The sequence below is a fragment of the Aptenodytes patagonicus genome, chromosome 6 (assembly GCF_965638725.1).
Source record: "Aptenodytes patagonicus chromosome 6, bAptPat1.pri.cur, whole genome shotgun sequence".
Lineage (NCBI taxonomy): Eukaryota > Metazoa > Chordata > Aves > Sphenisciformes > Spheniscidae > Aptenodytes > Aptenodytes patagonicus.
In genome coordinates this window covers 67,839,447-67,852,519 of record NC_134954.1, presented here as the reverse complement: position 1 = coordinate 67,852,519, position 13,073 = coordinate 67,839,447, and the positions used below count along the sequence as shown (strand labels likewise).

Below are 13,073 nucleotides of genomic sequence, written 5' to 3'. Positions count from 1 at the left end.
TGGCATTTGTCTATTTGTCAACACAGAAATAAACATTACCATTGGTTTCTACGGCAGTTCAGAAACTTTTTGCTGTTGGTGTAAGTTTGATGAGTGAAATCTGTATGGCTGAAAGAGACAATGGAAACATTTCCAACATTTCCTGGCTCAGATGGTAGTTAGAGCAGTTTCAGAGAAATGTCAGGTCTGCCAGTGTGTGATAGCAGAATTCAGACTTGTGTGGGAGCAGTGATATGCCAATGCTAAGGTCTTTCAAAACCCTACCATACTTATCTGAGGCTCAAGGCACATACGTTATTTTAAGGATACCTTGAAAATTTCCAGTGGGTACAATGGTCATTGGTTCAACTAAGTAAATGTTGCGCTCAGGCTTTCAGTTCTGTGTAATTTTCAAGTGGTGGCATGGTCTAGCGGACAGAGCATCTGATTAGATTGTACACTCAAAAGAAGGATCCTTTTCCACTCGTGTAAATAGAGCTGGAGACCTGTTTCATTCCAGCACAGCCTTGTGATAGTTGCCCTCATCATGCACAAGACACCTTTGACCTTTAGAGGGCCCTTCCAACCCAAACTATTCTATGATTCTATGATTCTATACTTTATTTTATGTGCTTCTCTTCTTTAGGTAGCTTGCCCTTCAGACAACAGTTTGACTATGCTTTGAGTATGTTTTTAGAGGGAGGGTTTAGCATGAGTATTGCGAAAAGAGCATGGCTTGTACAGTTTGGAGTTGCCACTAGTGGATGCCACAGGGTTGAACTGGCTGCTCAGAGCCCGTGGTGGGGAAAGGGCTGTTATGGTGCTGCAGGAAGAGAATTTGCCATGGTATTTCTGGATTGATAAGCACCTGTACTGATGAACAGAAAGAATAAACATGAATTATACATTATATGTGTGTCTTTCTGTTGCTATTATGGAGGATATTATTACTTTATTTTCCAACTGAAATATTAAGGATGGATATTGTACATTCTGTAAGCTTTGCCCAGCACACTGCTATAAGGCACGTACCAATGTCGTAGCCTAAGCAGAACTGAAAATGCGGAGAAAACCCCTTGGGGTTTAAAGCCTCAGCATTTCCCATCTGTCAGTTCTCTTTTTAAGTTTATCACATACCTGTTTTCACTTCTCTCTTTGCTTTTTTTAATCCATTTTCAATATCTGAATTCTTTGGAGAAGCTTGTGTCTGTCTTCTGGCTACCTACCCATTTGAAGCAATGGCCTGACAGCGTGCTGCAGGCTCTCTGCAGCAGCTGCACTGAGAACAGCGGGCTTGGACACAGCCCCAGGAAGGAGGGGCCACTTCGTCCTGGGGATCACCATGGCTCATGGAGGAGAGCAGGGGGGTCTCGGGGCTGTAGGTGTGGCTGGCAGGTCACTGCACAGTCTGGAGATGAGCCTGCAGATCAGGGGGAGAGCTGAGGAGAACAGGCAGCCATATCTAGAGGTAATGGAAATCCTCGGGGCCAGAGGGGAGTAGGCAGAGTCTGCAGTTCAGAAAGCTACTAATTTAATTGAAACCAGGTAGAAGGAAAGACACTTCTGCAAGGATGCAGTGAACAGGAACTGTTGTTCGATGAGCTCTCTTTGTTTCTGTTATGTCTTGTGAAGCCACTTTCATATTTTTCCTCCTTAAAAAAATCTGATGTTTAATCTAAAATCTGGATTTTTTATTTGTTCAGGAAGGGGTGTTGTGTGTGTTGTTTACTTTGAAGCCTTCTGGTAGTTTGAGGAACTCACTGTAAGGAGAAAGTCTAACCTGATCCATTGGAGAGCTTCGAACGGAGTGGTGAGGGAAGTGAGATGCAGGTAACCCCAAACCTGAAGTTCGAAACTGTGTATGAGTAAGCAAACATGTTTATGTGGGAGCTGAGTCAGACAGAAGCTTTTTGTTTGGTTGGATTGTGGGTTTGGAGAGAGAGCTGCAAGGCTTGGACAGAGGCACAGAAGTCTGCCACCAAAGCCAGACAGATTGCAGTCTCCGAAGAGGCAACTGAAGTCCAGCTGGCAAAAATGCCGACTGGCTCACAGCTGAACCAAGAGCTGAAAGAGCTGAGAAACCACATGGGAACTTGTTCCTTAGTCCATGATTGGGTGGTAGAGAGGGGTCAGACAGCTCAAGCAGCTGAAACTCAGGCCACATCTCCAGGGAGGTTATAACTAAAAATAGAAGTCAAGAGACTTAAGCCAGAGACTGCCTAGGAGAGACGCAGGAAGCTTCACTCAGTCTCACAGATAGGAGCTGGAAGAAAATACCCACCTGAGAATTTTGTTTACACAGAAGTAAGTTAAGCTAAAGATGGAGAAAGATATGTTATTGATATTTTTCTCTTAAGACTTTAAAAAGAATCCTGCACCTGCTGCATGGTATGAGGAGATGGAAAAAGCTGAAATACAATACATCAGCTGCTGCAGTAAGATTCTATAGAAACCCTTGGACATGTCTCTGTAAGACTGTAAGTCAGTATCAAGTTGAAGGAATTCTTGTGACATGCATTTGAAATAACCACCGAGTACTGTCACCTCAGCTTGAGGGTGATGAAAAGGGAAGGTGATAGCACCCAGCAAAAGGTAGCTGCCAGCCCATGGAAATCTTGAAGGAATTAGGTCAGTGAGGAAGGAGTTGAAACTGTCATGCACCTTCTAGAGCTGGAACAACTACGTGCTACCTGTCGCTTGAAGGGAGAATCGTAAAAAAGGCTGAACAGAACACGGGCTATAGACAGTATTTATTCCCTATGCTAGAAGGACAATCAAAGATCAGGATATATGGGAAGGATTTTTTACAAGGGCAGTTTGCTCTAACAGGGAAAGGTTTTAGGTCTGGGGACATCAAACCCCTCTAACGGATATGCTACAGAGGACCAGAGAAGAGAATGGGTTTCCTCTGCAGTGAGACAGGACATAAAGGCATGTCCTACACAGTTGAGAGGTTGGTCAGAGAAAATCCTCTTCACGTGTGAAATTACTGTGGCAGACTGTGAGAGACACCTCTCTCAAGGAAGGAAAGCAATAAACCTAACTGAAAGGGGTCTGAAAGACCTTTTTGGGAAGTGGGAAATATATGGGGAAGGTTCTGTAGAGTTGGAAGGCTGAGAGAACTCTTGTGCCTCCTTGCATTAGTGTATTGAGGAAAGATTAATTCCTGTATGGTCTTAAAATCTGTTCTTGGGGAGGACCCCAACAAAATAGCTTATGGCTTTGGTCCACTTGAGATGACGGAACTGGGAGAGGCACAAAGCCAGCAAGTTTTCTGACCACATCCCAGCATTGCTGAGGGACAGCACAAAGTAAGTACCCGTTTATGAAGGTGATGGTTCTGAGAAAATTGGGAGGAAGGTCAGGAACTTGACTGCCTACCAGTGATGCGTCAACCCCAGCAGGGTCTGTCTCGCCTGGCCTGGATGAAACTGCTCTGGTGCATGCCATGAGTTGCAGCAGCGGGGCCAGGCAGGAGATGGAGGCAGCAGAGCTGTCAGAAACATAACATCAAGAAGCTTTAAAAGCAAGTCTACTACAGCTTGGAGGGTCCTTGACAGCAGGTCCGGGCTTCCAGACAAGATTTGAGTTGCAGCAAAAATATAGAGGAAGCTTCCTTCTGCCATCTTGGACACCTGGGCATCTATGCAGTGTGTGCTCCCTGGGCAGGGAACGATGCTTCCTCCTTTCCAGAGATTCCCCTGGCCCCCTTGCCCAGAAAAACACACAGAAACAAAGCCAAAATAAATAACTCTACATTGCGGTTGGATTGATTTCCTGGTATGCTCGCAGCAGCACAGGACAAATTACATTTTTAAAATGTAGGAATGACTGATTTTGTTTCAGGAGGAATAGCAGCAAGGACCTGTGGATTTTAGTCCTCAGTTCTTGACCCTGCTGTGTAATTAATTTCATAAACTGCTCAACTGGCTTAAAACTGTTTAGGTTTCTCATCCCGTTACTCTACCACTCAGGCTGGTTCAGAGTCTCACTTTTTCAATGATTAAACCCATCCTAATTCCAGCCTAAATGTATTTGTAACCACTGTATTCCCATCTTGTTTTGTCAATCATTGGCCTTAGGTTGATGTGGTTTTCTTTCTCATTTTACTTTTTCTCACTGATTCTTTTGTGGAAGTCATACCTGTGTAAACCCTTGGTCTCTTAAGTTTAGCAAGATAAGTTGTTTAGTCTCTTCTCATGACACAGACTCTCGATTGCTCTAAAGAACCTCAGAGCTGTCTCTTCACCGAATCCTCTCGGAAAGAGCCGCTCCTGAACACTGGTGATCGTCATTGCAGATAATCTTCCACATGAAATCTTGACAGTGCTTTCCACAGTAGCGTCAATATTTTATGTTCCTTAAACTCTTATATTCCATGAACAGATTCTGGTCTCAGAGTGCCCCATTTCTTCTTCTGTTTAAAGCTTTGAGAAATTTATCCTTAGATTAGGGCTGGTGGAGGACTGTTTCCCTACTCTAAACTGACATTTTGTCAAGAAACTTAAGAAACTTCTATCAAACATGGGTTTCATTTATTTTTCCCCTAAAGAAAATAGCTTTTAAAAAAAAGAAAAATGGAAAGGAACACTTCAGTTTTAAGAAAACTTCCATTTCCTATTCAAATAATAGATGTAACAAAAAATTTAATGGTACTAACTGAGATGCTTCAGATGAATAGGCAGTAAATAGAACACTGAAGAAAGGGGAAAATAAATGTCCTTAAATAGTGATTGAAGAATGTAGACTCCAGAATGGTGAGCCTTAGAGACTGTTTTTGCAGATTGTAACAGCTTGATAGTTACGTAAGATGCACAGAATCCTTGGCAAAACAGTTTTTTTAGCGTAGGCCAGCAAGCAGGCAGAATACACGCATGGGGGATAGCTATTTTAGATGTAATCGGCAAGTGCTTGGTGTTGCAGTGGGTCCATCTAGGATATTAGAATCATGACCAAGATAAGATAACCTTTCGTGGTTACCAGAAAGGGGGAAAAATATAGGTTGATGTGTAGAAATAGCCTTTCATAAAGCTCCTGATTTTTCTGCTTCACTTCCAAGATTTACATGTCCTTTGGAACCCTTGTTCAGGGAGCCAAACGTGGGATTTCAAGTTAAATTTATAGAGGCTCAATCATTCTTGCATTCTTTAAAAGAATTTACACTAAATCTTTCTGGCGTGTACTGTCATTGTGGAAAGTATTATAGATCATGATATAACAGTTGCTTTTCAATTAAGGTGCCATTAATTCATGCTTCAAAGATTCTAATTTATAAGAAACAAGTCTCGATTATTATCCTGTGCCATGTTTGGTTAAGCAGTCCTTCCTAAAAATGGACAACTGGGATGCTAGTGAAGAAGCAACAGCCTATAAACTGCAAGAGCACTGGCCATCAGAGCTTTGCAGTAAATTTGACTGTAAGCAGATTTCACCTCCTTGTTTGACAGAAACTAGTTTTCTCTTTCCTTTTTCAGATATTCAGTGGGTACCTAAAGCTTGTGAGATCCTCTCAGTGCTGGTTTTATAGTGACATGACCACACAGACAGTGTCTCTGGTATGTGTGCGGTTCAGCTTTATGGCTGTCAACTCTTAGAAACTTTTATAATAGCTGCAAACAACAAAACAACAGTCTCGACTGTGTTTAACTGAGCGCTTTGTCGTGTTGCAAAGATTATTGTGTTGCATAGAAATCTGTGTGCTGATGGGAGGTGTTCCTAATTGCGACATGAAACTGTGTGCTTGCCAGTCCCTATAAGGCTGTTCGACAAGATGAGCTTGTTGTCCAAAATAGACTGTCTGAATTTGACTGAAGATTAAATGATCTATTGAATTTAAAAATTCTTCATAATTTTTCTGAGCTGGTTTAACTGATGATACTAATATGCAACTAGACTATATTTTCATTAATACTATTAGGCCTAAATTGAAAAACTCTGATTGTAGTGATAGTTGAATCTATTCTTTCTCCCATTTTTGCTTATTTATTGATTTGTAAGAACTTTATGGAGGGCTAGAGTTGGAACTGTGTATGCATATATAAACACAATAATCAAGAATGCTATTACATCATTAATTTAAAAATGAAACGATGAGTGAAATCTTTCAGTGAGGACTGCACAGGAATTTATATTACAAACCAAAATGATTTGTTCTTTTGTGTAAAAGGCATCTGATTAAGGTCAGCCTATGAGCAGAAATGGTTCCAATCTGCAACTGAAAAACTGCACCAGTGTCTGCACTAGAGATTAGAGCTGGCTTGTTTGTATTCACATTTGGTCAACAGATGGTCCAACTACTCTGTGGGCATTCTGGCAATGTAGAAGTCTGCACATCAATGACAAAAAACCATCATACGACTAAGTAAAATGTCAGTGTTCATCTGAGTAGAATGAATACCCAGTGTTGGCTTCTCGAAAAGTAGCATAGCTGACTGACTTGAAAGGAGAAAACCTAGCAAAATATCATATTATTGCTAAATTAGCCAATACCATTCATTCTGATAAGACTGAAAGAACAGAAAGACCATGAGGCTTATATAAAACATAATGTTATTGGCCTTTGGCCAGAGCAGTTAGCTAATATTTGCTGTCTCGATGGATTGTTACCTTAGAAATAAAAAAAATTTGATATGCTGTGAATAATTCTTCCGCTCAATTGCATTTGCAGAGAATGGTACACAAAAGTCATGTTTCCCTAAACACAGTGGAAATAAACAACAGCAGGCAGTTGCTGGTCTGATATGCCTAGGAATACTGTCTCTTTTTTCAAGGGCACAGTTTTAATATATAGCGTATCTGGCAATATGGCTTAAGGTATTCCTCTGTCTGTCCTGCCTTTGTGTCACGCACACACCCATGCCACAGCAGTTTCCCTTCTCCAGCCCCTGTTCCAGCCTGGCTGTTCTTCCAACTCTATCAAGGGATGGAGACAGCTTCAAAGGAAAAGAACAGAAAACATGAAAGGGAGGGTGAGAAAAATTGTTGCATCTGCACAGCTGACAAAGCTGTACAGGGGTGAGAATTTGCATGCGGAGATGGGGAGTGGGGAGAAGCGTGAGGACCTTCAGCTGGAATTGGCACTCGGCATTTTTTGTTGTAAAACCCAGCGTCTTTGTTGTTGTGTCCATCACTGCTTCTCTGGCTTTTGATCCCTTTTCTCTTCTTACTGGTACTCACAGAGCTGAAACCAGCTGTAGTCTCAGACCCTTTATTTGTGGTCAGCCTCGGTGACATCTCCTAAGCCCATGGATTTAATTTCTGATCTACCTTGAATGGGACCAGTGTTTTGTAGGTGGCTTCCATTATCCCCAGCCGTCCTATTGTGCGAAGGAGCAGAACTCTTTATTCTGTTCAGCCTCCATTCAGGAGGGTTAGCATTATTATCAGTTTTAACATGCTTGATGAATGCGTGTAGATCAAAGACAACTTTTGATGGTGTCTATTAACACCTTTTAAAATGAAAGTGCAAACCTTCCTTCTTTCACTGATGGAACTGAAGTTGATTACGTTTTCATAAGATGGTAGTACCAGATTGTAGCCTACACTTGCTTTTTACATCCCTTTGAAAGGGCAGAGAAGGGTGAATGTGTTCAGCAGCTGTGCCTATATAAACAAATGTACTGGCACACACTGCTGCACCTAGAACATAGAGAGTAAATACTAGTAATGTATTTGACAGTCTGTCTAAATTGCACAAAACTGACAATTGGCTAGAAAAACAGCAGGTTTTTTTTTTTAATCTGACTGATTTTGTTCCTAAATGACAGTAATTTTATCATGGTGTTTGGTTACACTGTTGACAAGGTGATGTCTTGTGCACACATTTGTTTTTAGTTTTTGTAACTGAGCTCCAGTAGGATTTTAACAATACAACGAATTACTGTGCATATTCAAAAGATAAAAGAGTGCCCTTAATGTGTTATTCATAACATGGAGTATGAGAACATTATAAGGCCAGGATTGTCTTTAAATATTAATTTCATGGTAGCCATGGATGCATTAGGCTCTTGAAAAGAACAAAAACACTGGATGCAACTCTTAATTTTTTTCCATACAGTTGACTTTTATAAATATTTTCATTCTCTAGAATGGAGGAGACAGTGAGAAATCTACTACAGAGCCAAGGATCCCCAGGCCAGAATGGAGAAGGAACTGTCAATATCATGAAGGTATATCAGGTATTAGTGACTTATTACCTGTTTTCTTGTGATACAAAAGTTCTTTAAAACAAAAATTGCACTACTGAGGTAAACGTGTCTGGCATTGTTTCCTCTATTTGTTTTATTAGTTATGAATACTTGTAAGTGGTGGTTGGTACCATCTACATTTTTGCAGGTGTTGTCTCACCACACTTTAAGGTTTTTTCATTTTTATTGTCATTGTGTTATCTGCAGCTGTTGCTCCTCACAGTTAACAGGGGACAGAGAGACTAGTTTTGAAAACTATTAAAGCACTTAATATTTTAAGTAATATATTCCAGCATCTCTAGAAAACATAGATGCTTTTGACAATGTGACCTTCAGACTGTGATGGATAATTTTATCCACTCTTATTGGGTGTGAAGTTTCCATATCAAGCTCCATAGTTTCTTATTGCTGCTTGTGGCAGGTGCATTTTATCAGCCTCACTTGGGGTAGAGGGAGAGTGTCTCGGGACAGAATTTAGGAGAGCAAAGATTGTAGAGGTTTTTCAAAAGGAACCAGGTCTGTTTATGCTGTTTATAAGAAAGGAGAGTTTTACATTTTCCTAATGTACTGCTGTATTCTGGAAGCAGTGAACCCAACGTGGTGGAAAGCCTTTTTAAGTGTCTGGAAACAGGAATGAGATACATCCCAGTTAATCAGATATTCTGCACGTGAATTCTTAAAAAAAACGCTTAATGAAGTCAGTCCTATCCTGTATCTTTTTAAACGGAATAAGCATTCCTTATAAAGATATAAAATGCTGAAATAATATATTAAACTCCATACTAGGTAGCAATCCTTCAGATAAAACACTTTTCAAAAATTCTAGTTACATTAGTCCATTCTTACAACTGATGGATCAAAAATACAGCAATATAGCTAAACAAAAATGTCCATTCAAGAGTATTTATCACTGTAATTAAATTTTCATTTTAAGCCTGGACTGAAGGGAAGAGAATCTTTTAGATTAACCTTCCAAAATAATAATTTTTTCTTCTTAAAATGATAGCCTGTAAAATTTCATTTCAGGACAAATTAAACTTTTTGCTGAAGTTATAATAGAACATTGTGCTTTTAGAAACTGGTGACAAAAACGTCTATATTTTACTCACTACCCTTTTGGGATGCAAAAATGAAACTTGGTTCGCTCCTCTTTGTTCAGAGTTTAAATCTATACTTCCTGCTTACTCCTGCCACCATACAGTGGGTGTTCTGAAGTGGGCTTGGTGTCAGTCTCTCCTTCGGGTGGATTACTTGTCTGTCTGTTTATAACAGACAGCTGGAATGATTTTATTATCTGCTTTTCTGTATGCTGTCTTACCTTGGAAACCACAATTAGGTTTTAGCTTCTTTGGGTTTTGTTTTTGCACTTTCAACAAGAAAAGCAATAAAGTATTTTGGTTTCAGTTGAACTGAGGGTTTGGGTGTTCTTTATTTTTCTTTTGAGCAGGAGAAAAATTAACTATGGAGTCTTTTTTAAACTTGAAATTTTGTGTGCTGCTGCCCTAGAGGTGGGATAAACTAGTCATTCCAATTTCAGTGCTTGTATATTTCTTTTTGGTTTTTCCTCCATGTTTTATTTGTTTCTTAATTTTTGAAAACAAGAGAGAATTTGGATTTGTTTTGGGGTGTTTTTTTTTGCTTTGGGACCATACTGACATAGGCATTTGTTGTTTTCTGCCAGCCAGGAGAATGGGTACCGTGGTGTGTTTAGTGTAAAATCTCTTGGGTTTATTTTCTGACCAACAAAAGAACAAGGTAGTTCTGCCCACTTAATAACAAGAACAACAATTCTTTGTTTCCCTTCAGCTCTAGCAAACAGCCCCCTCCACCTAGCAAACTGCTGTCTAACCCTTTTTTCCCTTCTTTCTGGACAGGGGGTTTTGTATGAATCTGCTAGGTGGTACGGTAGTCAGGGCTGATTCCCCAAACCTGAGCCTAGCTCTCTTATAGAGTGAAGCCATCTCTGTCCCAGGACCTTAAACCACCCATATACCTGTTCCTCTAGGATTATTTTTAATCTTGTACTCCACATTGCATAACAGCTTCCTTCCCTTCCTGTTCTCTTCTTGTTCTTGGGAACGTTTTCGCTCATGATATCAAAGTCAGCATGTTTTTTAGCAATTTTCATTCCTTCTGTATTGCCAATATGCAATTTTCTTTGCTTATGAATTTCTTTTTCGAGTTCATGACTCAAAAGCAATGTTTTTTCCTTTCCTGGAGGAATAGCTAGGCTACTGCATAATATACCAGTCTGTGATTGGTAAAACAGGTCAAAAATACGGAACATTTCCATGAACGTTGTGCTTTTTCTGAATGTCTCTTTGACTCATTCATCCTCACATCCCTTTTGTTCACTTTTATGACAAACTTCTGAACAAATAGTTTGTTCTGTGGGAATTTCAAGGAATGGCTCTATTCACATGCAAAACAGCGCATTCCTGCCCTCGCATGGCTACCTGCTATGTACCTCTACCTATACCTGTTCTCTATGATTACTATGATATGATCAGAACGATATGATCAGTACTCAGTGCAATAGAGTATCAGATTTTACTGCAGTTGCACAACCATATATTTCATAACAAATGAGGACATGACCTAGGCGATCTCCAGTGTGACTTATCAACATATGTCGTATATTCTCTGACACCGTGGTAAGTTAGTTTTAGTGTGTGAAGCCTGTCCAAGTTAATATCTGAATAGTCGTAAAAGATACCTCTGTGCAATAAACACTTTTGATCTATTGACCGTTGTCTACAAATTTGTTTTTTACAAATCGAATTATTGTTCTGGGATGTATGAAATTGAGTTCTCATTATAATATCAATATGCCTGACTCCAGAATAAATATTCTTGCTAATGAGCATTAAATGTTGCATAGTGATCATGTTAGAAGAATAATAATAAGATGGAGCCCAGAGCATGCAGTATTATTGCAATATTGTGTTAGGTCTTGCCAGGATTCTCACTTGAAGCAAAATATTCTAACCCTTTCCATAGAGCTGGCTGCCCTGTGGGAATTTAATTTGCTGGACTTACAAATGGATGATGTGATTTCTTTAGGGTAAATGAATTTAGAAGCAGGATTGTAAATAAAATTCTCCTCTGTTATCATTTTACATAATAATAACTGAGGGAAGATTTATAGTGAATGCTGACGTAAATGCAGACAAGAATATGTGTGATTTGAATTGCCATGAACCATCATATTTCTTGCTTAAAAGTTTACTTGACTAAAAGGCTCTAGTATGTTAAGAGCTTTTATGATGTTTCCAAGAGGCATTGTCCACCTAAAAGCAAGACCATGAAAGGCCAAACCAATACCTCATATATTAATATTATTCTCATTCAAGACACAAGTACTTTATCTAAGAGGGAGAGTGATCCCCAGAAATAATTGTGTGCAGTAGTTGAACTCAAGAAATTAAAACAAGCACCCGGCAGACTTTCCTTCCTAAGTTTACGGTTGGACTCAATGATCTTAAAGGTCTTTTCCAACCTAAATGATTCTATGATTCTAATCTATGATTCTAAGTTTGTCCTTGTGATTTGGATATCAAAAACTAGAGTCTCTTTCCTGTTTGATCGCAATACTGGATATCTGTGTAGAGTCTTAGCTGATTACAGATAAGTCTTTCAAGTTTTTTTTTTAACTCCTTTTGACTTTATGTCAGTGTACAGTGATCAAAATAGATGAGGAAGAGAGTTTGTTTTAAGTTCACAATTTGTTATAATTCTGGAATTGTCAATATATGCACTAAAGCTCAGGACAGACATGGTGCAGTCACATCGGAGAGGAAGGACGATCTGCTGTTTAAAGCACTGTGTTTGGGAGACTAGATTTTGATTCCTTCATTTGCTACAAATTTCTCCCATTTCCTTGGACAAATTCACTTTATCTGTCCATCTTTAACATTTGTCTGTAAAAAGAGGATAACAACATCTTTAATCTCAGGTGTATTTAAGGTGTCATCAATATATATGAAGTGCTGCTTCTGTGGTAACAGGAACTGTTATAAGTACTGAGCCAGATAATGAAGAGATTTTTAAAAAAAAGGCTTTTCATATTTCCTTGTAAACTTGGAAAAAGGCTTATTTCCCCCAAGGAGTTTGCTTAACATACTAATACTTTTAATAGAAAAGGAATCAATTTCAAAGTGGAGCATGGATGGTCTTCGAGCTGGACTATCCTGTCTTGTATTAAACGATATGGAAGTGTGTTTTTGCTGTTGGGAATTTGGGGATTTTGATGCATGAATTTGTATGAAAAACTTAAGGAAATAAAACCTTATGGCTGCAGGGGTTGTAACCTTTTCAGAACCCCACTGTGCTTCTTTGAGATTTACACTCCAAACAAATACTGCTGTGGGGACCAGGCGTGTTCTTTTGATCAGCAGGAACTGAAATCCTGGGTTTTAGACAGCCTGAAACTCACCCCACCTAATGTCACGGGCCCAGTCATCCCTCAACCTCTGTGCTAGTGCAGAGTGCCTCTGACCGCTTGTTCACCAGCTGACATGGTCTAGACTGCTTTTTAGCAGAAGGGATTTTCATTATGGTGGACAGTGCAGGTCTTCAGAGATTGACTATACAAATCCAAGAGGAGAAAGATATGAGTAACAGAGTAGGGAGTTTGTCAAGGAGAACGATCCCTGTGCTGAGGTCAGTGCTGTTGAGTTTCCACCAAGAGAAGTCTGGCTCAAAGACTCAATGGGGATTACAGGTAGCCTTAATAGTAGGGCACTTTTTCAGGTTTCTTTGGCCCTGGGTGCAATGGAGAAGAACAGCTTGATTCCTTCCATTTCTTTCTGAAAGTATTATGTGTCCTGTCTCATTTTTGCTTCACTGCTCATTTCGGCACCCGTCTGACTACACTGACATCAAAGCGGTGGCAAACAGTTTGAGCAA

The 13,073-nt window shown here is 39.7% G+C and overlaps 1 protein-coding gene across 3 annotated transcripts in view; it reads left to right on the top strand.

Moving 5' to 3' along the window:
• Positions 1-13,073, top strand: part of NCKAP5 (NCK associated protein 5) — a 424,747-nt gene that overhangs the window by 255,675 nt on the left and 155,999 nt on the right. For all 3 annotated transcript variants that reach the window (XM_076343066.1, XM_076343065.1, XM_076343064.1), the window contains one exon: positions 8,066-8,156. In XM_076343066.1, the coding sequence (XP_076199181.1) occupies positions 8,066-8,156 (91 nt within the window). The remainder of the gene's footprint in view (positions 1-8,065; positions 8,157-13,073) is intronic.